General features: G+C 40.9%; 2 protein-coding genes across 5 annotated transcripts; one reads left to right on the forward strand and one right to left on the reverse strand.

Annotated features, from left to right (window-relative positions):
• Positions 1 to 215: 215 nt before the first annotated feature.
• On the reverse strand, positions 216 to 13,768 carry LOC139545084 (E3 ubiquitin-protein ligase ARK2C-like). 4 transcript variants are annotated; one of them, XR_011668993.1, is made up of 9 exons: positions 13,460 to 13,768; positions 8,253 to 8,574; positions 7,859 to 7,969; positions 6,662 to 6,791; positions 6,287 to 6,391; positions 5,844 to 5,939; positions 5,605 to 5,734; positions 5,164 to 5,267; positions 216 to 5,029 (listed from the first exon to the last, which is right to left on the reverse strand). XR_011668993.1 is itself a non-coding variant. In XM_071352480.1 (8 exons), exons 1-8 carry the CDS (start codon positions 13,518 to 13,520, stop codon positions 4,912 to 4,914), a joined length of 1,062 nt encoding a protein of 353 aa, XP_071208581.1. In that variant the 5' UTR covers positions 13,521 to 13,764; the 3' UTR covers positions 216 to 4,911. The 4 variants fall into 4 exon arrangements, 3 of the variants coding, with proteins under 3 accessions (XP_071208581.1, XP_071208579.1, XP_071208578.1); XM_071352480.1 differs by lacking the exon at positions 5,605 to 5,734 and having other exon boundaries at positions 7,859 to 7,959; positions 8,228 to 8,574; positions 13,460 to 13,764; XM_071352478.1 differs by lacking the exon at positions 5,605 to 5,734 and having other exon boundaries at positions 7,859 to 7,966; positions 13,460 to 13,763.
• Positions 13,769 to 13,891: 123 nt separating this feature from the next.
• LOC139545083 (ATP synthase subunit alpha, mitochondrial-like) lies at positions 13,892 to 23,850 on the forward strand. Its single transcript, XM_071352476.1, has 11 exons — positions 13,892 to 14,047; positions 14,748 to 14,826; positions 15,228 to 15,397; positions 17,287 to 17,460; positions 17,723 to 17,889; positions 21,759 to 22,059; positions 22,197 to 22,421; positions 22,511 to 22,618; positions 22,766 to 22,910; positions 23,005 to 23,155; positions 23,279 to 23,850. Exons 1-11 carry the CDS (start codon positions 13,988 to 13,990, stop codon positions 23,355 to 23,357), a joined length of 1,659 nt encoding a protein of 552 aa, XP_071208577.1. The 5' UTR covers positions 13,892 to 13,987; the 3' UTR covers positions 23,358 to 23,850.
• The last annotated feature ends 1,086 nt before the right edge of the window (positions 23,851 to 24,936 follow it).

Consider the following 24,936-nt stretch of genomic DNA (forward strand, 5'->3'; position numbering starts at 1 on the left):
GTTGATTCAACGTTGGGGTGAAGTAATGTGGAAACAATGTTGATTCAACCAGTTTATGTCCATTGGGGTAATACCGTTTACCATTGAACAACAATTGTCTGCGGTATTACTGCCAGCCTTTGTGGTGGTACGTAGACAGCTACGAAAAATACAGATGAAAACTCTCTAGGTAGATACATAAAAAATAAAAAAATGTAATCATTCTTAAACAGGTCTTTTCAGCATTTTAGGGAGTTTATTTGAAAAACACATAGAAAAAGATCATATACAATCAGACAATAAATAAAACAGGAGACAGAACAGTTTGGGTTAAGCTATGCAACTTTTTGCATCCTCATTAGTAATAAATACAGTACAAAATCCATCAAAAGTGAACCTAAAGATTTTCCACAACATTCAGTGATCCATGTTATTCTTCATTATAATGTAGCTATTGCTTTTCATATTATTGGTAAATACTTCTAGTGTCTATAAAATACTCCAGCTCATAAAACATTGCGCAGTTACAGCAAAACAGCAGTGTGTTGTACAAAGATGGCCACTTCCCTTTAATCACTGGCAGGTTAGTTAAAACAACAGTTTATCAGCAGCAAAGAAACATATCTGTCATATTCAAGAAGGTACAGCCTCATATTAAACACGTCTACAGCTTCACCCATGTGCACATATGAAAACCTGAGGAGGACATGCATTAGAAAGCTTGTGCTTTAGGATTCTACTGTTCATTCCCCTTCACCAGCTTGAGTTATTATACTATACAGTTTTCCTCTGCAGTAACAACCCAGTATACGGTCTGCAGAGGACAAATGTAAGGCCAGGTTGTCACTATTTACCACATCCAAAGTCATAAAAACTCTGTCTACTTCTAGAATTTCTCATATTCTGATGATGGTCGACTGACCAAAAGCTCAGCTAAAATTAAAATACATTTGCATCTGACTGGAAGTGTGCAGAGACTTTTCCTGTTTCTACAATTTATCTTTTAAAATGTGATTCTAAACTTTACCCGGTCCACACTGCTAACCTTATGCCAAACCTTAAATGAATACCAAAAATAGAATTTTTGTTTTCATACATTTTTATGATAGCCAATTTTGACTTTGTGGCTGTGGTAACTAGAGACAACCATAAGGCCAGGAGTTTTTCCTGACCATGTGACCTGACCAGGAAGTAAACATGGGGTAAGGTCAGTGACAGCAGGAAAAATTAAAATAAGACCAGTCAGCTTCATTCCAATGAGATATATGTAAGATGAATACATTGTTATTATTAAGAAAAAGCACACATAAAACAGGTGGTTGGCTTATTATACCCAGGTGTAAAACTACTACCTAGAGTATCACACCAGAAAAACACAAGATCAATAGCTCAAGTTTATCATGTTAGCCACCTTCCTAACCTAACCACACAAACACAGCATTTGCCAGCAATACAAAGTACCTAATAATGCAGTTATTAATTCATATGGGAAGAGTTAACATAGCTGGACAGAGAAACGTATGCTCTGAATCGAGACACCGAATATCCAGATATAATATGGTGACATATACAAACGAGGTCAAACAAACTGTGAAACTGGTAATGATCCGGGATAAATATGAAAAACAAAAGTATCATATTTCCTCTATGCCAGTGAGGGGTTTAGCCATGCTAGGAGTGCAATGACGGAGGTTTACATGCTGAAACATTTGCACCTGGTCAGTCTGTTCACTAGATTAAAGCAGAGTGTGGGAATCTTCTAAATTGAATGGAATGGAATGAAGATCAACAGCACCACGTTGGCTATAGACAGAGCCCGTTACACCTAGTCACCCTTCCAAATGACAATTCTTCTTCTGAAAAACACAACTTGCATGCAAAGCATCCCCACCAACCTATGCATAATGAGGTATCCCCCAACATTTTGTGTTATTTCTAGGTAAATAGATTTATTCAATTACGGAATCATGAGAGAAAATACATTAAATATGCCACCACAAATTATTGTGAAATACTTAATGCATTTCAACTCAGAGCATCCTATGTGAAATAGCAACCCTCCTTGTCTGTCTGTAGTTTTTTGGGGGATGGAGGGGTTTGGACAAAGGGGAATTAAAAACGCAACACACAGTCAAGTCAACCTCCAAAAGTACACAAGGAAGCATGAAGATACGTGTAACCGAACACAAGGTAAGCTAGTACAAGGAGACCCCACACCACCAAATCTATTTCAGACAACGCCATATAGTGCATTAACAAAACAAGCTAGATTATTGCAACAATAAATGTTTTCTGCAGCATTGCAGCCATTTCTTCAAAATGGTAAGAAATGGACAAGGACTTGGTCCAATATCCAAATTAGCATGAGTGCTCAAAACAAATTGATAGAAAGAAAACTGAAATGAAGAAAGGACTAATAACAAATCAAATAAATCTAAATACTAAGAATAATTGTTTGGTATTTTTAAATAAATGGCTTTTTCTCCCTTTAAACCTCTTTCAAGTGAACTACACCAATATGATTCATGCACGATATAGGGAAAACAGCTTCCATCACTGAACAGTTTACAGTTGCTCTAGCAATACCATACGACTACCATCATGGAGGACCATCTTACACATTCCAGAACACAGAACAAAGGCTTACGAGTTGGATCTCTCCCTGGAACACCAGCTGTATTATTGTATCAAAAAACAGGAGCAACTGAGATTGAAAGGAAGGGAACCGAAACACAATGGAGGTTGTTTGCTATGTACTGTATAAATCACATGGTCTTGTTCTGTAGGCAATAAGGTCCTGGTATACACTATCATTCAAAAGTTTGGGGTCACTTAGAAATTTCCTTGTTTAAAAAAAAAAAAAAAAAAAAAAAAAGGGCCATTAAAATAACATAAAATTGATCAGAAATACAGTGTAGACATTGTTAATGTTGTAAATGACTATTGTAGCTGGAAACGGCAGATTTTTTATGGAATATCTACGTACATAGGCGTACAGAGGCCCATTATCAGCAACCATCACTCCTGTGTTCCAATGGCACGTCGTGTTAACTAAACCAAGTTTATCATTTTAAAAGGCTAATTGATCATTAGAAAACCCTTTTGCAATTATGTTAGTACAGCTGAAAACTGTTGCTCTGATTAAAGAAGCAATAAAACTGGCCTTCTTTAAACTAGTTGAGTATCTGGAGCATCAGCATTTGTGGGTTCGATTACAAACTTGGATTAGCTAACACAATGTGCCATTGGAACACAGGAGTGATAGTTGCTGATAATGAGCCTATGTAGATATTCCATTTAAAAAATCTGCCGTTTCCAGCTACAATAGTCATTTACAACATTAACAATGTCTACACTGTATTTCTTATCAATTTTATGTTATTTTAATGGACCAAAAAAAGTTGCTTTTCTTTCAAAACCAAGGATATTTCTAAGTGACTCCAAACTTGAAATGGTAGTGTATGTTAGAAAATAACTACATTGTATTCACTCTAAAGACAATACACAGACACTGCATCCTCCAGCCAATGCCAGCCTTAAAGATCGTGCTATGGATGAGGATGTGAGCAGAAGTTGCCCATAGGCACAGTTCTATAATCAGCGTTCCTCTCCACCAATTCTGTTAATTATTAGGAGGGGAGACGCAACACTGACCTAAGATCCGCATCTAAGGGAAACTTCATCCTGCTCCATGGATGAGGGAGAGAGTCATACCGTGTATGGTTCACATGCAGAGATACTGCAGACTTTTCAGTTTTTTCCCCCGTTATGAATCTTGTTCTGGAGGCAGCTCTGCAGAGTGGTCACTAGCTGGCACAGCCACAAAGTCATATAATCTGATTTTAAACCTAACAACACTGCTAACCCTAACCTAAAATTGTTTTAATGAATTTTTACAATATAGCCAATTCTGACTTTGCAGCTGTTCCGTCTAGAGGAAATCGCTGAGTTCTGCCTCCAGGACAAGACTCATGACAATAAACGTCATCCTGTGCAGACTTCCTACTGCTCCACAATCACAAGACAGCCCAAGCCTGCCATACAGCATGCATATCTGGGGCCTCAGTTCTAGGGTAGAGGCCCCAAAACAGCACAATACAAACCACTGAAGCCATGCCTGGTTAGCATCTCTAGCATCCACTGTGATAGCAGAGATCTATTGTACTGGAAATCCACCTATTGACTGGCCTTTGTACATAGCTAGCACTTCCTCATTGCCTAAAGGCTGCCTGTACGCCTATTACCCTCTTTTAAAGAAGAGTATTTCCCCATTTTGTATTTTTTTCCCACCTTATTTCTTAAAGTGGGATTTTTGCTTGCTACACCACACTGTCACCCTGTTAAATACTGGTGATCAATAACAAGACTACTACACTCCATAACACAATATGTATTAGGCCACAGAAGCTCATTTCAAGAAACACCCCCCTGCTGATTTCATATCTTGTCATGTTTCGCACAGATGTGCTGTAGCTAGAGCTCAGTGTTTTGGGTTTCATCAAGAGGGAGTGAGACCAGTACACATCAGCGGTAGAGAATAGGCCTATATACAAACCCAACAACACAACACACACGCTCGCTAGGGGGTTTAATGGAGGATCTCATCTCTGAGTGTATGGAGAAGCTAATGCTACGGTGCAAAACCCTGATGGAGACTCATCAAGGCCCTGCAAATCTGTCCATACATTCTGGCACCCTTCTGCCTCTCTTCTTCATCCATCCACCCATCCATCCATCAGCCTCTTTTGTTTCTCTATTGTTTGGATCAGTGTGCTTTGTTAATCCCTCTCACCTCCCCTCCCGTTCATTGTCTTCTTCAGCTGGCTCAGAAGGCAGGCTCATATGTGATGCAGATGGGAAGGGGGACGTTTGGCAGAGCTCCCCCTAGGGATGAGGTGGTGTTTTACAAGATGGGGGCAGGGAAAGGAGGCATCAGCTGTCTGGTGCCAGCTGGGTCTCAATGTCCACCCTGCATATGGGGCATTTCCTACTGGTGGCCAGCCACTGGTCCACACACGCCTGGTGGAAGAGGTGCATGCAGGGTAATCTCCTGGTAGTGGAGGAAGAGGATGAAGAGTGTTAATATGAATTCCCATAGATACAGAGATCTGCAAACTGTAGTCTGTTTTGGCACCAAACGTACCATGACAATAACATTGTCATTAGCATTGTGACTAGACCCACCTGACATCCTCTCCATCCTCCAGCATTGATAGACAGATGGTACACTTCTCATCTGTATCCAATTCCTCATCCACCAGCCCTAGCTTAAGGTCCTGAGGTATCCTCTGGAAAATAAAATATATATTTTAAAAAAATTACAAAAAGCAATATGCATATTTTCAAATGTAACTCAATTTCATTCGCTAAGTTTTGATAGTTCACATGAAAAGAGAAAGATGCTTGAAGTCCACATATTGTAGTTCAGATACATGACTAGGTATGCACTGACAAACCCAGTTTAGCACCATCTCCCTTATATATACTGAAAATACTGCTGACACGATTAAAAAGTGTGCTTCAGGTTCCAGTCTCAATGAATCACTAAAATGTCATGCATGCCTATGATTCCTTCAGTATATTCAAATAATTCTCACACAGCTTTATAATAATTTGTCCTTTCACCTGCAAGAGGAGTCATCCGTGGTCTTAAATTGGGTACACTCCAAACCATCTGACTGTTGTGTAAATAACAAGTCCATTTGGACTGCAAGGAGACAGGATTCTTTGGAGAGATTATATGGCTAAAAATGACCTAAAATGAGACAGCAATGTTCATCGGTGTCATTCTATTCTATGGCGCTTTATTCAATGTTCTGCCTCAGTACATCCGTTACAGGTACGACCTGAGGGCATATTCTTACCTTCTTGTATTTGTGAGGGTAGGTAAACCTTTCAATAGTGGTCTGGACAGCCCCCCGGTTCACACTGCCCAACCTGTCCTCCAGCTGCAGTAGCTCCTACAGGCAACATATGGGGAAAGACTGTTAAACATCTGGAACAAGCATTTGTCTCTACCTCAGCAAAGTAGGATTTCAAGGGTTATTTTAGGTCAAGACACTTCATTATCAGTCCGATAAAAACAACAAATGAACAAAGCAAAATAAAACAATAGCTTTTCGATTCAGAAGCATCTGGAGAACAGAACTCGCAGAAAAGAGAAGAGCAGTCCCACATGAGGCAGTCCACAGCATTGGAGGCAGGGACAGCGGCGTGAGGACAGCCGTGTGATTACCAGAGTGTGTGTGTCGGGGTGAGAGTGTGACAGGGTTGACTGGAGTTAGCCGTGTGACTGGGATAACAGTACCTCATAGCTCTCTCTCACAGCGGATGCGTGGCGGGAGGGGTTGAGGCCCTGCAGGGCCAGCAGGTGTAACTGAGGATACGGGTAGTTTCTGATCTCATGGACAACCTGGAGAGAACATACAGAGAGACAGTAAGGGAGTAATCTGGATACATTCTCCTCAACTCTGAGAAAACATCTTTGAATTTCATACAGATGCCAGCCATCCCTGAATCCAGTCTCTACAATGATCTATGGTGTAAAGACCAAATCAAACACTACGGGTGGTACAACAAATATGGATGCCATGATTGCACAGATCATTGAACATCGCTTTAATTGTAAATGTACATTCTGTTCATTTAAATATTATGGCAAAAAGAGTTGTGATGATCTCACCACTTGGGTGGAGGCATTGTTCCTGGGGAAGTGATGCATCCTGGGAGATGTCAGGTAGTGATGGTAGTGCTGGGGCAGTGGGCGGACATGGTACTGAGGAGGAGGGAGCCCCGCGTCCACACTCAAATCCCTGACCAACCACACAACAGAGGAGAGATAAGAGAGGAACCAGTTAAACACAGACCCAACAAAAATCATTAACATTGACTGTCCTTGGATTGTCCTTGGATTCCCTACAGAGGGTAGTGCTTATGGCCCAGTACATCACTGGGGCCAAGCTTCCTGCCATCCAGGACCTCTATACCAGGCGGTGTCAGAGGAAGGCCCTAATAATTATCAAAGACTCCAGCCACCCTAGTCATAGACTGTTCTCTCTGCTACCGCACGGCAAGCGGTACCGGAGAGCCAAGTCTAGGTCCAAAAGGCTTCTTAACAGCTTCTACCCCCAAGCCATAAGACTCCTGAACAGCTAATCAAAGGGCTACCCAGACTATTTGCATCCCCCCCCCCCCCTCTTTTACGCTGCTGCTACTCTCTGTTTATTATCTATGTATAGTCACTTTAACTCTACCTACATGTACATATTACCTCAATTACGTCGACTGACCCGCACATTGACTCTGTACCGGTAGCCCCTGTATATAGCCTTGCTACTGTGATTTTACTGCTGCTCCTTATTTTTTTACTTAAGTTACTTTTCTTAAAACTGTATTGTTGGTTAAGAGCTTGTAAGTAAGCATTTCACTGTAAGGTCTACACCTGTTGTATTCGGCGCATGTGACAAATAATACATCATGCCTGTGGGAACGGGTGACTCAAATTAGAAAATTAAGATTATCCACAGTCCAGGAGTAATGTATGAGACTTAAATGGATACCTCAGTATTTTGTCAACTTCCCCGGAGTCAGATGCACTCGTGGATGCCATTTTTATGTCTCTGTGTCCAGTGTAAAGGAAGTTGGAGGTAGTTTTGTTAACCAATGCTAAATAGAGTTAACACAATGACTGTAAGTCTATGGGCATCTGCTAGAATGCTACCTCTAACTTCCTTCGTACTGGACATAAATGGTATACAAATGGTATCCACAAGTTCATCTGACTCTTGGGAAGTAGATAAAGGGCATATTTGCCAAAATCCCAAAGTATCCCTTTAACAATGAAGCCACATTATTGTATGAGTGCAAGCTGGCGTCTTACCAGTCTGTGCCTTCAGCCAGGTAGCGAGGCTGCTGGGCCGCAGGCTGTGGGGGGATGTGGAGGGCGGGAGCAAACTCGTAACCCGGCCGCAGTCTGTGGGGCTGGTGTCTGCTGACAGAGGACAACCAAAAAAGGTTTCTGTGCACATCATATTCCATGCCATATGTTGTGTGGATCTACAGATCCAATGGAAATTTCGAGTCAACTTTAAAGCACTTTTGAGGTGTGAAAACACATGCCAAACTGAACTACCCCTTTACCAGGGGCACATTAATATTATAACATTTAAAATATACTGTAGTTGTTCATACAAACCTTGACTTTTATATAGCTTATGGAGGTACCCAAGTTACTATGGGAGTGCCGTGCATAGCCAGAAACCAGGTCCCCATACCTGGAAGGTGGCATGATGCGCCGGTGCTGGGTCTCTAGGATCTGCTGCTGGAGGAGGTACTGCTGGTGTAAGGTCTGAGGTAGGAAAGGGGGGGCAGAAAGGTCCTGGAACTGGGGTGTGGGGGGTATGGGGTTGAGGGGCGGGTGGAGCTGGGGAGAATGCTGGTGGCCAGGGGGAGCCAGGTGGGGGTTGATGCCCGACTGGGGCTGACCTGGGTGGGGCATTGGGAAGTCAATTGGCAGCTGGGCCTGGGGGCCTAGCTGGAAGTGCCGGCAAGAGGTAGCATGGCTATGCTGCTGCTGCTGCCGGTTAAAGTGGGATCCTGTGGAAACAATGAGAGGGAGTCAGACACCTGAGAGAGAAACGGTAGGTTAGAATTTATTGTGTATGTGACATGGAGTGTGTGTTTGTGTGATGTAATTGTGTTTCTGTAGGAGGATCTTTACAAAAGCCCTAAGTCTTACCTATGGTGAAACTTACATCAGGGGATAGGGAGATATGGTGAAGTAACACATTCAAACCTGCATGGAAAATGTTAATACTTCCAAACACGGTCTATTATGGCATCATGTGACATCTGACCTTCTGGTTGGATTCTCACCTCTGGACATCTGACTCTTCGGCAATGTGCGTGCCCAGGATTGTGCATTTAAATCGTGTAACAGAGTGCTTTTCAAATTAATCTAGTTTTAATATCTAGGGGTACCGGTAATATATCTGAATGACCTTGAATCCCTTTGATAGAAGTGCTGCCAGAAGTGTTCTGTAAAATATCGGAATGACCTCGAATCCCTTTGATAGAAGTTCTGCCAGAAGTGTTCTGTAAAATATCAGAACGACCTCGAAACCCTTTGATAGAAGTTCTGCCAGAAATGTTCTCCAACTTCAAGATCTAGTGTGACATTCAGATGAATGACATCATTGATCCACAGTGGGACAAAAGGCAGAACATCTATTCCAAAGATATTTATTTTTTTATGACACAAACTGTTCATCCTTTAGAATCACTGAGGATTTTAACAATGTGATAGCATTGCTGTGAGTGTGTCCTTTTTCTGATAACTGTTTCACTTTTTGAACTGTGGGTAACATTATATAGCACAACATCAATGATGTGTCTGTTTATACATCACTACCCAGAAATATCTAACAGCAAATGCCAAGATGTGAAATATCTATGAGCACGAGTCAAGGCCAAGGCTACATAAAGCCTACAACATATTTGTCTATCTCCTTCAAGAAATCAATTCAAATACTGCCTAGGCCTGTATCTTACTCTCACTGACACACACTGCTACCCAAACGTTTCCCATGTGTAGATTCGTTGGTGCAGAGGAAATAGCTTGACAGTACTTTTCCCCTCTTCCAACCACAGCTATCTGGCAGCTGAAGAGAACAGGCTGCTGTTGAATCAGAGACTAGTACAGTGCACCAGTTACAGTACACTGTCTCCATACTATATAGGGCTGACAATTCTAATGGAAATAACATTGATAGGAATGGGAATGGATTGCAATTAGCATGAAGGTGGCCTAGGCTGCATTGAGACATTGATGGCAATATGACAAAATATGTTTGAAAGGGGAGAACACAATTTATAGGACGAGATTTCGTAGTGTGACATGTTTTCCATTGTGGTAAAATGCATTTTGGACTCGGGCAGCAAGAGAAGTCCTGGAAAAAGAACATCAAACAAATGTAAAGTGACTCTATACCCTGAGCTATACGCAGCCTAGCACAAACATTGTAGGACGAACCTATGTATAGGCCTTTGTGAAAGTCACCTTCACCTTTTCTAACATGAAGAACATGCTAAAGTGTTGGTGGTAGAGTGGATAACACATTCAGATGAAAACAGGTGAAAGCCCTACAATTGAGAAAAAGGCAAAGTCTACATTGCATTTGGGTCATTAAGTTGGAGTAGACTTGAAGGTGCAGTGCTACAAAATGCCTTGTAAAATAGTCAAGGGTCTGTAATCTTCCAGAAACATCTGAATGGGGTGGGTTATTTTTTGTCACATTCAGCTCCTAACCAGTCACTAATCAGAATGGTTAAATCCTAATAGAGAAGCATTTGATCCAAGGATCAACGATGGCACACTGCACTTTCAATTGTCTCAGTGGTACAATCACCATGAATGACAGGGGATAGACTCATTCAGGCCTTGTGATGATAAAAGCATTGAAATTGTCTATCTTTGTCACCGCGGGAGAGGTGGGTGGGGTGGAAGGGGGCAGGTAGGGACGAGGGGAGGGCTAAAGACAGTAAATGGAAATCAGCAAGAAGCACACTGAAGGTTAGGAAAAAGACTATATTCTTTATTGAAAAATATTAGTTTGTGGAATTTTGTGTTTTTGTAATAATGATAATATAAACACCATGCAACAAAAATAAACAACATTGACTGAAGGCAAGGCCCACCATGCTCCATATAGGGTTAATAAGAACAGAAGCAGCATCTAATGAGCAGATGTGGTTGGCTACAGCACGGTAGGGTACATCTTTACTACAGAAAGATTACATTGGAATTTACTATTCAATGTAAAAAAACAAAATCATATGAATCATAATGTGACCATGCATTGAAAGCACCATTACCAGAACAAAAAGGTAAAGAGAGACCACAACCAAACAATAAAATACCTTATTACTCTACTAGAAGATTTACTGTAGCAGTGCAGGAGATAAGCATCCCTGTGAAATGGATAGCATTTTGTACTTTTGTTAGTGGGGAGGCTCATTGGGAAGTGAACAACCACTTATAGCATTACGATTTGGTTTTGGCTTTAGTGAGCAAAAGGCCTGATAATTCAGTGTTTCAAAGATTTAAATTTTCAAGAACAAAAGGGTTACACAAATGGAGGCGGTTATGACAGGTTGTTGGGAAGAGGTGAAGTGTACCAGTATTTATAAAATGTTGATGTGTTGTCTATTTTGAAATCACTCAGATGACCACGAGGATAATTATAATTGTGTGTGTGATCATATTCAATGAAATATGACAATGCATAAGCTTTACATGTAATTGTACATGTAAAAAGAATGCCAATTGGAGCAAAATATACTATTACTTAGCTACCTTTGTACAATGCATTTTCCATAGGGGAAAAAAATAAGAAAATTAGCCAAATTCTGGTGTTCAGTAAAGCAATGCAGAAATAGAATCCATGCAAAATGTATCCACTTTACAGGGATTTACAGTAGGCTGTTGTCATAATCAAGACTGAATGGGCGGTACACAATGACATACATTTGATTCTCTTTAAGAACTAAAAATGTGTTAACTCTACAACAACTTGACAAAGACAAAAAGTTATTCTATAGGTGTTAGCTATTTGTTTTAGTTTTTCCACATATACTCTATGGTTGAATGATACATTTTTGTTGTTGTTATATATACACCAATGTCGTCTTCTGATGGAAAGAGGAAATGAAGAAGGGATTCAATACAGCTAAATGCAGAGAACAGGCAGAGGCCACGCCACACCACACAGCAGCAGATGATCATTAGCTACACAATGGGAGGGACGACAAAGATCTGATAAATGCAGAATGTAGAGCCAGCCTCGAAACTATGAAACAGGAAATAAGAACAGAAATAAAAGCACAATATGAAATAATTGATGCCAATGTGTGAACTTAATACGCTACACTGTAGCCTAGACGGTTTATGCAACTTCCTAAACTAGGTGGTTCACGCCCTGAATGCTGATTGGCTGACAGCCGTGGTATATCAGACCATATACAATGGGTATGACAAAAGATTTATTGTTAATGCTCTAATTACGATGGTAACACGTTTATAATAGCAATAAGGTACCTCGGGGGTTTGTGGTAAATGGCCAATATACCACTGCACGGCTATGGGCTGTATCCAGGCACTCCGCGTTGCGTCACGGTTATGAACAGCCCTTAGCCGTGGTATGTTGGCCATATACCACACACCCTCGCGCCTTATTGCTTAAGTATGTTTTGGTACTGAGTCAATGGGAAATGACTGTCTAAAATCAACTTGTGGATCAGCCTGGTCTCATAGACGAGACAAATCCGGGACACTTAAATTAGTATGATATGTTACGTTTGGTTAAATAATACATTCGATTACTTAAATAAAAAACGAAAGTTTGTTGGTTGGTCGGGTGGGCGTATACCGTGAGCTCGAATCTCATCACAGACAACTAACGTTAGAATTTTAGCTACTTTGCAACTATTTAGCATGTTAGCTAACCATTCCCCTAACCTAACTCCTGGCCTAGCTAACGTTAGCTATAATTCATAACATATAAGTTTGCACAAAATGCATAACATATCATACTAAATATGTATCGGATTTACTGTAAATACAGAATACGAAACGCTCAGACCAGATTGGAAAAACAATTTACATAGCTTGCTAAATTAGCTAACGTTACGTGTTTAAAGATCTTCCTGACATTTTAAAATATGACAATTTAGCCTGTTTGTTAGCTAGTAGTTGCGATATAGCAAACATTCTTTAGCTAGCTAGCTAATTGAATTAGTCATACAATCATCTTGGCAAGCAGTAAAGATGATCTTCAAATGACATCCTGGGATTAAATATATGCTCCCTACAAAGAGACCGAGCTAGCACTTTGCAACCAGCTAACTAACCTTCAAAAACAAGTTTGAACGTGTTTCACGCATTTCTCTCTGTCTGACATTTCACCACTGCCATTAATTGCAATGGGTGTGCTTATAAGTATGTATTGAAATAGAGCTGACTTACTACAATATCATGTCCAAAAATAGCTTAACGTTTAAAAAGGTAGCTAGCGTTAGTTAGCTAAATAGCATCGGTCAACGTGCGTCCATATAACAATTAGATAGCTAACGTTAGTTAGCTGTCAATAGGTACCTGAAAAGGCAATATTTTTATATACGATCAGACCCATACTACCAAAATGTGTAATATGGTCGTGCAATTGTTAATACAATGTAACGAAAGCGAATGAGAACATAATAGCCTTGTATGGCAAACATACTGTTTTGTCTTAGTTGGCTATCATTAGCTTTATATAGAACGGAACAGCTGTTTGGTAGCCAACTAGCTAGGACAACAACACAGTCGCTTGCTAGTGTTGGAATGGATCCTAAAAGAGATTTTCGACCAGGTTAGCGAGCAGCTTTTGCGATATTAAGATGAACAGGGCACACGTAATTGTTAAAGATAAATATATATAAATACCTCTATTTCTTACTGAGCCAAATACAGGAAGAACCAGATATCCGACATGCACTAAAACCATTCTTGGATCCTTGTCTTGCCGCTGGGTTGATGAGAGATATAGCCCATGCAGATGGTCCGTTCCAACCTACATTCAAGCAGTTCTAGCACTGAGCTGACAGGCAACTGCTTCGTTGACAAAGCGTCGATGGATCGGTATTTTCACGCTTAGGAAATATTAAGTACCACACATGGCCTCTAGGTTGTGCCGAATCCCCCCAAAAAATGTCAGGCCCATTATGATCGCCAGTGGACACTATTGTACCACTCATACATAGCAGCTGAAACGTGAACTCCGCTACAGTAGATGGCAGTAATGATTTGAAATGACAGGCTGTCATCACGGATGACATAACATGAAGAAGAACGAAGCTTTTTCTTTTTTTTTTTTTTTTTTTTTTAGGTCATTCGCATACATAGGACACCCTCTAAGTAAAACTAGCTGGTCTTTGCAGGTGGTGGAGGACAAGTCACATTCGCCCGTTAGAGATGTTATCCGTGCGAGTTGCAGCGGCTCTGGCCAGAAGCCTGCCCAGACGGGCTGGATTTGTGAGTAATGATTTGGTTGTTGAATATAAGACAATTTGCATTGCACGAATTAAAATGTCAATGTAGTGGGTGTATGAAGGGTAGGCCTACAGGCCTCCACCTTCACACGCTCGTCTAGAACGCCATGACCCAGCAAGGCAACTCATGCCACTCGACCTGCTGTCTTGATATTTATTTGATAACGTTACATTGCTGTTTTTATTACTCATTCATTGCACATTTCATGTCGTTTTTCCCTTTCAATGAATGCACTTATGCGCACTTCAACTACACTACGGTCCCGTAAAATGGCTGTGCTAGCTAGGTAACGTTAGTTTAGCATGCTATCCGTTAGTTAGCTAGCTAAGTTCTGTGAAGGTCAGGGTCTTTTACATACAGAATGCTCCGCCTTGCACAGAACAAGTTCATACAATTATAATTAGTTAACTGCAGTGTAGTTACTTGCTTTAAAATGTTTTTGTAGTGGTGGTTTAACTGGCTTTGGATTATTCAAATGCCAGCTGTCAAAAGAGAGGACATCTTGCGGACAACCTAGCTAACTAACAATGCATGGGCTAATGCCTTGGGGCATATGTTTTGATTTCAGTTCATTGTAACGCAGCTAGCGATTTCAATATACATAGTGCGATTTATTTCCCATTGCATCAGTACAATAGCACTTGTCTTGAACAATAACTGACCATGCTTTCATTCATTCTAGGTGTCCAAGAATGTTGCCGCCGCCAGTGTAGGAGTGAATCACCTCCATACACACAGACCATGTCTTGCTGCAAAGACTGGTGCGTAAAGCGAATTGTTGCTCAATGATTGACTCAACGAATGACCTTTAGTTAATGACACTTACTATTTGGGTCAGAAATCCTGTTTTGCCACAAGTACCTATTTTAATGAGCAGGGGGCATCAGGATGTAGACTTGAAGGTGCAGTGTTACACAATGCCTTGTAAAATAGTCAAGGCTCTGTAATCTTTTGGAAACATCTGTTTGGGATGGGTTCATTTTTGTTAATGTCACATTCAGCTCCTAACCAGTCACTAATCAATTGCTGCTATTTCTCCCTGTACAAACATATATAAAAGGGATTCCTCTATGGCTATATTATACTAACAAAAATGAGGAGTTATGTTGACTGTCAAGTTAATGTTGAGTCCATATTTTGATGAGCGGTTTCTTTCTCCCAGGCACGGCTGAGGTGTCCTCAATCTTGGAGGAGAAGATCCTGGGGGCTGACACAAGTGCTGATCTGGAGGAGACTGGCCGTGTGCTCTCCATCGGTGACGGTATTGCCAGAGTGTACGGTCTCAGGAATGTTCAGGCTGAGGAGATGGTGGAGTTCTCCTCTGGGCTCAAGGTGCAGATCTAGACACTTTATGAATTTAACTGAACCATGTTGCATTGAAAGAGCTTCTGGTCAATCTAACCACTGTCGTCTTCATAATCTAACCACTGTCGTCTTCATAATCTAACCACTGTCGTCTTCATAATCTAACCACTGTCGTCTAAATAATCTAACCACTGTCGTCTTCATAATCTAACCACTGTCGTCTTCATAATCTAACCACTGTCGTCTTCATAATCTAACCACTGTCGTCTTCATAATCTAACCACTGTCGTCTTCATAATCTAACCACTGTCGTCTTCATAATCTAACCACTGTCGTCTTCATAATCTAACCACTGTCGTCTTCATAATCTAACCACTGTCGTCTTCATAATCTAACCACTGTCGTCTTCATAATCTAACCACTGTCGTCTTCATAATCTAACCACTGTCGTCTTCATAATCTAACCACTGTCGTCTTCATAATCTAACCACTGTCGTCTTCATAATCTAACCACTGTCGTCTTCATAATCTAACCACTGTCGTCTTCATAATCTAACCACTGTCGTCTTCATAATCTAACCACTGTCGTCTTCATAATCTAACCACTGTCGTCTTCATAATCTAACCACTGTCGTCTTCATAATCTAACCACTGTCGTCTTCATAATCTAACCACTGTCGTCTTCATAATCTAACCACTGTCGTCTTCATAATCTAACCACTGTCGTCTTCATAATCTAACCACTGTCGTCTTCATAATCTAACCACTGTCGTCTTCATAATCTAACCACTGTCGTCTTCATAATCTAACCACTGTCGTCTTCATAATCTAACCACTGTCGTCTTCATAATCTAACCACTGTCGTCTTCATAATCTAACCACTGTCGTCTTCATAATCTAACCACTGTCGTCTTCATAATCTAACCACTGTCGTCTTCATAATCTAACCACTGTCGTCTTCATAATCTAACCACTGTCGTCTTCATAATCTAACCACTGTCGTCTTCATAATCTAACCACTGTCGTCTTCATAATCTAACCACTGCCGTCTTCATAATCTAACCACTGCCGTCTTCATAATCTAACCACTGCCGTCTTCATAATCTAACCACTGCCGTCTTCATAATCTAACCACTGCCGTCTTCATAATCTAACCACTGCCGTCTTCATAATCTAACCACTGCCGTCTTCATAATCTAACCACTGCCGTCTTCATAATCTAACCACTGTCGTCTTCATAATCTAACCACTGTCGTCTTCATAATCTAACCACTGTCGTCTTCATAATCTAACCACTGTCGTCTTCATAATCTAACCACTGTCGTCTTCATAATCTAACCACTGTCGTCTTCATAATCTAACCACTGTCGTCTTCATAATCTAAACACTGTCGTCTTCATAATCTAAACACGGTCGTCTTCATAATCTAAACACGGTCGTCTTCATAATCTAAACACGGTCGTCTTCATAATCTAAACACTGTCGTCTTCATAATCTAAACACTGTCGTCTTCATAATTTTAACACTGTCGTCTTCATAATTTTAACACTGTCGTCTTCATAATCTAACCACTGTCGTCTTCATAATCTAAACACTGTCGTCTTCATAATCTAAACACGGTCGTCTTCATAATCTAACCACGGTCGTCTTCATAATCTAAACACGGTCGTCTTCATAATCTAACCACTGTCGTCTTCATAATCTAAACACTGTCGTCTTCATAATCTAAACACTGTCGTATTCATAATCTAACCACGGTCGTCTTCATAATCTAACCACTGTCGTCTTCATAATCTAACCACTGTCGTCTTCATAATCTAACCACTGTCGTCTTCATAATCTAAACACTGTCGTCTTCATAATTTTAACACTGTCGTCTTCATAATTTTAACACGGTCTTCTATCCTCTTTTCTAGGGTATGTCTCTGAACTTGGAGCCTGACAATGTTGGTGTTGTGGTGTTCGGTAATGACAAGCTGATCAAAGAGGGCGACATCGTGAAGAGGACTGGTGCCATCGTGGACGTGCCAGTTGGTGAAGAGTTGCTGGGTCGCGTGGTGGATGCATTGGGCAATGCCATCGATGGAAAGGTGAGGGCAGATTTGTAAAAAATTAATTGTGAATTTAATTGCTAGTTCTAGTTATTAGAATAGGACTTTTGTCCATTGAGAATAAATGCGAAATAGAAATGTATTTTTATACTCAAACCCCTTGAACACCACATAAGAAACAGGATCCCCTGTATGATCCTTTCGGATCTAGGCCGAGTCCTTGGGTTGTGATTAGAGGTTGACTACAGCATGTGCATATCAGGTCTGATCAGAATGGCATTAACCCTTTCCTGTCCCTCAGGGTCCTCTTGGGTCTAGCATCCGTAGGCGTGTGGGTCTGAAGGCCCCTGGCATCATCCCCCGTATCTCTGTGAAGGAACCGATGCAGACTGGCATCAAGGCCGTGGACAGCCTGGTGCCCATTGGGCGTGGCCAGCGTGAGCTGATCATCGGTGACCGGCAGACTGGGTAAACACAGATGGCCAGATGCCATCTTAGAAAATGCCTCTATTCCTTTAGTAGGGCTAACCTAGGATTGAGAATAGAGGTCGTCTGATTAATCGGCATGGCTGATTTTAAGTTTTCATAACAATCGGTAATCTGCAATTTTGGATGCTGATTGCACTCCGAGGAGACTGGGTGGCAGGCTTGACCACCTGTTACGAGTGCAGCAAGGTGCCAAGGTAAGTTGCTAGCTAGCATTAAACTTATCATATAAAAAAAGCAATCTTAACATAATCACTAGTTAAATACACATGGTTGATGATATTACTAGTTTAACTAGCTTGTCCTGCGTTGCAAATGATCAATGTGGTGCCTGTTAATTTATCATCGAATCACAACCTACTTCGACGAACGGGTGATGATTTAACAAGCGCATGGGCGAAAAAAGTACTGTCGTTGCAGCAATGTACCTAACCACAAACATCAATGCCTTTCTAAAAATCAATATACAAGTATATTTTTTTTAAACCTGCACATTTAGGTAAAACAAATTAATGTTTGCAGGCAATATTAACTAGGGAAATTGCATGCAATGAACGCAAGAGAAGTGAGAGTCAAAGTAAATGCAGCAGTTTGGGCCGCCTGGCTCGTTGCGAACTGTGTGAAGACCATTTTTTCCTAACAAAGACCGTAATTAATTTGCCAGAATTTCACATAATTATGACATAACATATAAGATTATGCAATGTAACAGCAATATTTAGACTTATGGATGCCACCCGTTCAATAAAATACTGAACGTTCCGTATTTCACTGAAAGCATAAACGTTTTGTTTTCGAAATAATCATTTCTGGATTTGACCATATTAATGACCTACGGCTTGTATTTGTGTGTTTATTATATTTTAATTAAGTCTTTGATAGAGCAGTCTGACTGAGCGGTGGTAGGCAGCATCAGGCTCGTAAGCATTCATTCAAACAGCACTTTCCTGTGTTTGCCAGCATCTATTTGCAATGCTTTAAGAACAGCGCTGTTTATGACTTCAAGCCTATCAACTCCCGAGATTAGGCTGGCAATACTGTAGTGCCTATAAGAACATCCAATAGTCAAAGGTATGTGAAATACAAATGGTATTGTTACGAATCCCTTTTGCTCTACAGTCTAGGGGGGGTGGCAACGAGACCTGTAACATAACTCATGCAAATTATAACAGTGAAAAAGTAAGTGAGAACAAATAACCACAGACAACATAAATCTACCGTCAAACACTCATGGTTTATTTGTAAACACACGGTAAAGGGCTGAGCTGGAACCAAGGAAAGAAACAAATATCCCAAAACACCCCTAAGCTAGACTAGCCTACTTCAATACAGCTAACTAACCAACCAAAAATACAGTGGGTGTTCCGCCCAGTTCTAACTAGTGTTCTTAGAAAAAGTATTCCTACGGGTAGTGTATGCCCATGGGCGACTTGTCTTGGTACCCCCTTTTCCCACCATCAAACAAACAGTCAAACACCATAACAAAACAATACTCACAGGGTAACGGACAAAGTGACATGTAGTTGCTAAACCAAACAAGAGATCTACAGAGATGGCATGACAGAGAAATTGAGCTCCAGAGAGAACAACTGAAAGGGTTTTTAAACCAAGGGAATGTGATTGGGTAAGAGAAAAGGAGCAGGTGTCTTCTGATTAGCGACTGATTGGGGAATGATGATTGTCACCTGTGAGGGGAGAAGGAGAGAAAAGAAATACACATAGGATATACACAATATACCTGTATCCGTAACAAGTATAGAGAGAAATAGTCTTATAATAACTACAACCTAAAACTTCTTAACTGGGAATATTGAAGACTCATGTTTAAAAGGAACCACCAGCTTTCATATGTTCTCATGTTCTGAGCAAAGAACTTAAATGTTAGCTTTTTTTACATGGCACATATTGCACTTTTACTTTCTTCCCCAACACTGTTTTTGCATTATTTAAACCAAATTGAACATGCTTCATTATTTGAGACTAAATAGATTTTTATTAATGTATTATATTAAGTTAAAATAAGTGTTCGTTCAGTATTGTTGTGATTGTCATTATTACGAATATATAAAAATCGTCCGGTTAATCGTTATCGGCTTTTTTTGGTCCTCCAATAATCGGTATCGGTGTTGAAAAATCATAATCGGTCGACCTCTAATTGAGAATATGGATGTATAATAAATAAACAGTTGTGTTAAATTCTACCATGCTAATTTAATTAGCTTTTTCCATGAAGGTAGAAAACTATTTCAACTAGAGGTCAACCGATTATGATTTTTCAACAGCGATACCGATTATTGGAGGACCAAAAAAAGCCTATAACGATTAATCGGCCAATTATTTTTTTCGTGTGTGTAACAATGAGAATTAAAACAATACTCAATTACACTTATTTTAACTTATTATAATACATAAATAAAATATGTTTAGTCTCAAATAAATAATGAAACCTGTTCAATTTGGTTTAAATAATGCAAAAACACACTGTTGGAGAAGAAAGTAAAAGTGCAATATGTGCCATGTAAAAAAGCTAACTTTGGGTAAGTTCCTTGCTCAGAACATGAGAACATATGAAAGCTGGTGGTTCAATATTCCCAGTTAAGAAGTTTTAGGTTGTAGTTTATTATAGGAATTATGACGTGTCGGGTATCTCTCTCTATACCACTTGTATTTCATATACCTTTGACTATTGGATGTTCTAATCGGCACCTTAGTATTGCCAGCCTAATCTCAGGAGTTGATAGGCTTAAAGTCATAAACAGCGCTGTGAAGCAAGCATTGCTAAGAGCTCCTGGCAAACGCAGGAAAGTTTGAATGAATGCTTACGAGCCTGCTGCTGCCTACCACCGCTCAGTCACACTGCTCTATCAAATCATAGACCCAATTATAATAAACACAGAAATACGAGCCGTTGGTCATTAATATGGTCAAATTCGGGAACTCATTTAGAAAACAAAACATATATTCTTTCAGTGAAACACAGAACCGTTCCGTATTTTATCGAACGGGCGGCAACCCTAAGTCTAAATATTGTGTTACATTGCACAACCTTCAATGTTAGTCATGATTATGTAAAATTCTGGCAAATTAGTTCGCAATGGGCCAGGCGGCCCAAACTGTTGCATATACCCTGACTCTGCTTGCAATGAACGCAAGAGAAGTGACACAATTTACCAAGTTAATATTGCCTGCTAACATGAATTTCTTAACTAAATATGCAGGTTTAAAAAATATACTTCTGTGTATTGATTTTAAGAAAGGCATTGATGTTTATGGTTAGGTACATTCGTGCAACGATTGTGCTTTTTTCGCAAATGCGCTTTTGTTAAATCATCCCCCGTTTGGCGAAGTAGGCTGTGATTCGATGATAAATTAACAGGCACCGCATTGATTACATGCAACGCAGGACAAGCTAGTTAACTACACATGGTTGACAATATTACTAGGTTAACTAGTGAAGATTGATTGATTGTTTAAAAAAAAAAAAAAAAGTTTAATGCTAGCTAGAAACTTATCTTGACTCTGTGCTGCACTCGCGTAACAGGTGGTCAGCCTGCCACGCAGTTTCCTTGTGGAATGCAATGTAATCGGCCGTAATCGGCGTCCAAAACCGATTGTTATGAAAACTTGAAATAGGCCCCAATTAATCCTTCGACTTCTAATTTCAACCAATTGCTACTGCCTTTCATTCTACTTAGAAACCATGCCTTTATAATTGCAGTAATTATTAGCTATGATATGAGTCATCTTTCCATTCTACTGCTGCCTCTTTTCAGATTTAATTCCCCAGACACTCCAGAGCACAAGTATACCAGCACAGTAATCTAATACAAATTCCTTTTCCAATCTAACAGCAAAACCGCTATTGCCATTGACACCATCATCAACCAGCGACGTTTCAACGAAGGCAAAGATGAGAAGAAGAAGCTGTACTGTATCTACGTTGCCATTGGCCAGAAGAGATCAACTGTGGCGCAGCTGGTGAAGAGGTTGACTGATGCTGATGCTATGAAGTACACCATTGTGGTTTCTGCTACAGCCTCTGATGCTGCTCCCCTGCAGTACTTGGCCCCCTACTCAGGCTGCTCCATGGGAGAATTCTTCAGGGACAACGGCAAGCATGGCCTCATCATCTATGATGATTTATCCAAGCAGGTGAGAAGGGGAAGTTGGGGCTGAGTGGAGTCTTGAGTGTGATGCTACTTCATTGAGGGAAAAAATAATGGAACTGGGCTCGCACAGTGACTTCATCCATGTTCAACAGCTGTATTCCTTCCCTCCCTACTCTCCAGGCTGTAGCCTACCGTCAGATGTCCCTGCTGCTGCGTCGTCCCCCCGGTCGTGAGGCCTACCCCGGTGATGTGTTCTACCTGCACTCCCGTCTGCTGGAGAGGGCCGCCAAGATGCACGACAACTTTGGCGGCGGCTCCCTGACCGCTCTGCCCGTCATTGAGACCCAGGCCGGAGACGTGTCTGCTTACATCCCTACCAACGTCATCTCAATCACTGATGGACAGGTGGGTGTGATGTGGATGGACGTAATTTCCAGTCAACATGTCAAAGATTAATGTAATCCCTAAACAGAGGTGTGCTCTCTCCCCGGCAGATCTTCTTGGAGACTGAGTTGTTCTACAAAGGTATCCGCCCAGCCATCAACGTGGGTCTGTCTGTGTCCAGAGTTGGATCAGCTGCCCAGACCAAGGCCATGAAGCAGGTACGAACTGTGGTTCTGAAGGAGACTGTCTTAGGATAAATGCAGAGCAACTTCCTTGCAGTTCATCAGTTAGCCCACAGTATATATATTTTTTTAAACTTGAATCGGTCTCCTAAATCCATGATGTAATTGGTCCTTTCTGTGTAGGTGGCTGGTACCATGAAGCTGGAGCTGGCCCAGTACCGTGAGGTCGCTGCTTTCGCCCAGTTCGGCTCTGACCTGGACGCTGCCACCCAGCAACTGCTCAACAGGGGCGTCCGTCTCACCGAGCTGCTTAAGCAGGGACAGTACTGTGAGTGTCGCCACCAGTATGCTAAAAGTTTGACATTTTTGTTGTCCGCAAGGCCCACCATTTTTATTTAAATGTATTTCTTTCCCTCCCGTAGGCCCAATGGCCATTGAGGAGCAGGTGACCGTCATCTACGCCGGTGTCAGAGGTCACTTGGACAAGCTGGACCCTTCCAAGATCACCAGGTTTGAGAAGGCCTTCCTTGGGCACATCCTCAGCCAACACCAGGAGCTGCTCACCACAATCAGGTAACACGCATGGGACTACCAGAATGATCTGAGTTATAAGTCAACAGTGGTTGATGTTAAAATGGAAACATGCGTTGATATACACTTCATCTGAACTGATGGGACTCCCTTGTTTCTTTCCAGGACTGATGGCATGATCTCACCGACAGCTGATGCCAAACTGAAGGAGATTGTGTTGACCTTCCTCTCCAGCTTTGAATAATGTGTGAAACTGCTCCTGGTCCTTCAGTGTGCTTGCTACTTGTCTCGGCCCCCGTTGTCCTAATATTATATGTATGTGAGCTACTGAAGGCCAGAACCTCCATGTACAGATTTCTCCAAAGAAGAAATAAAATTTTACAACCCTGGAGAGCTGTGGTAAAATGTGACTTTATGGTAGTGCAGGTCCAGCATATTTTCTACTTGGAAGGGTATAAATTATCATGTGAGAAATAAAGGAGAATCCCTGCATTCTGTTCTGTTGCAGTGATGTTTCACCCACTGGGGGTCTTAATATACTAAAACTACCCTAAATACAGTATCTTAACTTCGTTCATGAATTTCACTCATCTTGTCAGAATTAAAACATGGTGGTCTCAAAATATATAAATTTAACAGGACATGAATTGTCATTCTTGCGCCTCGTGAAAAATGCAGCGCATTCAGTCAAGCATGGCGCATTTCAGAATTGATTTAAATAAATCTATGGCTTTGAACCCTTGTGTGGTGTTCATGTTTTTATTTTTCACCCAATGTTGGCAGGTCTGGACCCACAACATTATTGGGTTTATAAAACGATACAGCATAATTTATGTAAAATTACTTAATGTTGACTTATCAATTACAGCAAAATAGACAGCATACATAGTTAATATTAGCTGTTCACCTCTGCTAGATCACATTTATCAATAGCACTTTTGTTTTTGTAAACCAATCTATTATAAGTAAGACATGGGTGGAATGATTCATGTTTATCTTGAACAAATATAAATTAAATGAGGTTTTCAGCACTTGATTATTGCTTTGAACTGAACAAATTGGAAGGACAAATTTTACTTAGTATTTTATGGAAATATTAAATGAGCCCCATTGAAAATGCATTAAAGCTGCAAATCTATTTCTTTCACTTGAAACATCAACAGTTAATACAAAAACTCCCGGTCTAAAATGTGAACTCAACTTGAACAGGGAACCGAGCAGAATCATTTCAGTTTGAGACAAAAAATATAGTATTTGTTATACATACAACATACTAGCCTGTGTAACACTCGTTGTGTTTACATTCCACACAGTATACATTTTTTCAGATTCTAATATGCCAAACATGGCATGGAGAGTGGAATATTAGTGTCTTTCTGTCCTTGGGTCCACACACATCGCAGCGCCTCTAGTTGCTACCGGCTCCAATCTAGAATGAGGAAAACACTTAGTGAGATGTTAGTAACATTCCTGAACTCACTCACATAGTGACAGCAGGCCAAGGTAGGAGAGTCAGACACACACACATACTTCCGGTATTGGAGTTGTTGCTTCTGTGGGTCGGGCGGATGGGCCACCAGCATCCTCACGATGGCTGCAGAAGCTGGGGTCCTTGGGATATGTTGCTTCCTCTGGATTTGAGGTCTTACCAATGCCTCGCCCAGCTCCTCGAGAAAGAGCCGTCTCCTCTGGAGCTTCCCTCTGTTCCAATCTGGGTTCAACGCCATCCAGATGACAAACGCGTCGTATGCCAAGATGTTGAATATCACAAGTGGCCAGTGTAGGGTTCTACTTTTGCAGCTGTAGCCAGTCAACAGCTTATC

The sequence above is a fragment of the Salvelinus alpinus genome, chromosome 19 (assembly GCF_045679555.1).
Source record: "Salvelinus alpinus chromosome 19, SLU_Salpinus.1, whole genome shotgun sequence".
NCBI lineage: Eukaryota > Metazoa > Chordata > Actinopteri > Salmoniformes > Salmonidae > Salvelinus > Salvelinus alpinus.

Coding starts and splice junctions, on each gene's coding strand:
- LOC139545084 (XM_071352480.1), bottom strand. CDS start 13,520: ATGGTTTTAGTGCATGTCGGATATCTGGTTCTTCCTGTATTTGGCTCA. Junction 5,268..5,843: donor ACCCTCACAAATACAAGAAG/GTAAGAATATGC, acceptor TTTATTTTCCAG/AGGATACCTCAGGACCTTAA. Junction 5,030..5,163: donor GAGGATGGAGAGGATGTCAG/GTGGGTCTAGTC, acceptor CTCCACTACCAG/GAGATTACCCTGCATGCACC.
- LOC139545083 (XM_071352476.1), top strand. CDS start 13,988: ATGTTATCCGTGCGAGTTGCAGCGGCTCTGGCCAGAAGCCTGCCCAGA. Junction 14,827..15,227: donor ATGTCTTGCTGCAAAGACTG/GTGCGTAAAGCG, acceptor TCTTTCTCCCAG/GCACGGCTGAGGTGTCCTCA. Junction 22,422..22,510: donor TCTCAATCACTGATGGACAG/GTGGGTGTGATG, acceptor TCTCCCCGGCAG/ATCTTCTTGGAGACTGAGTT.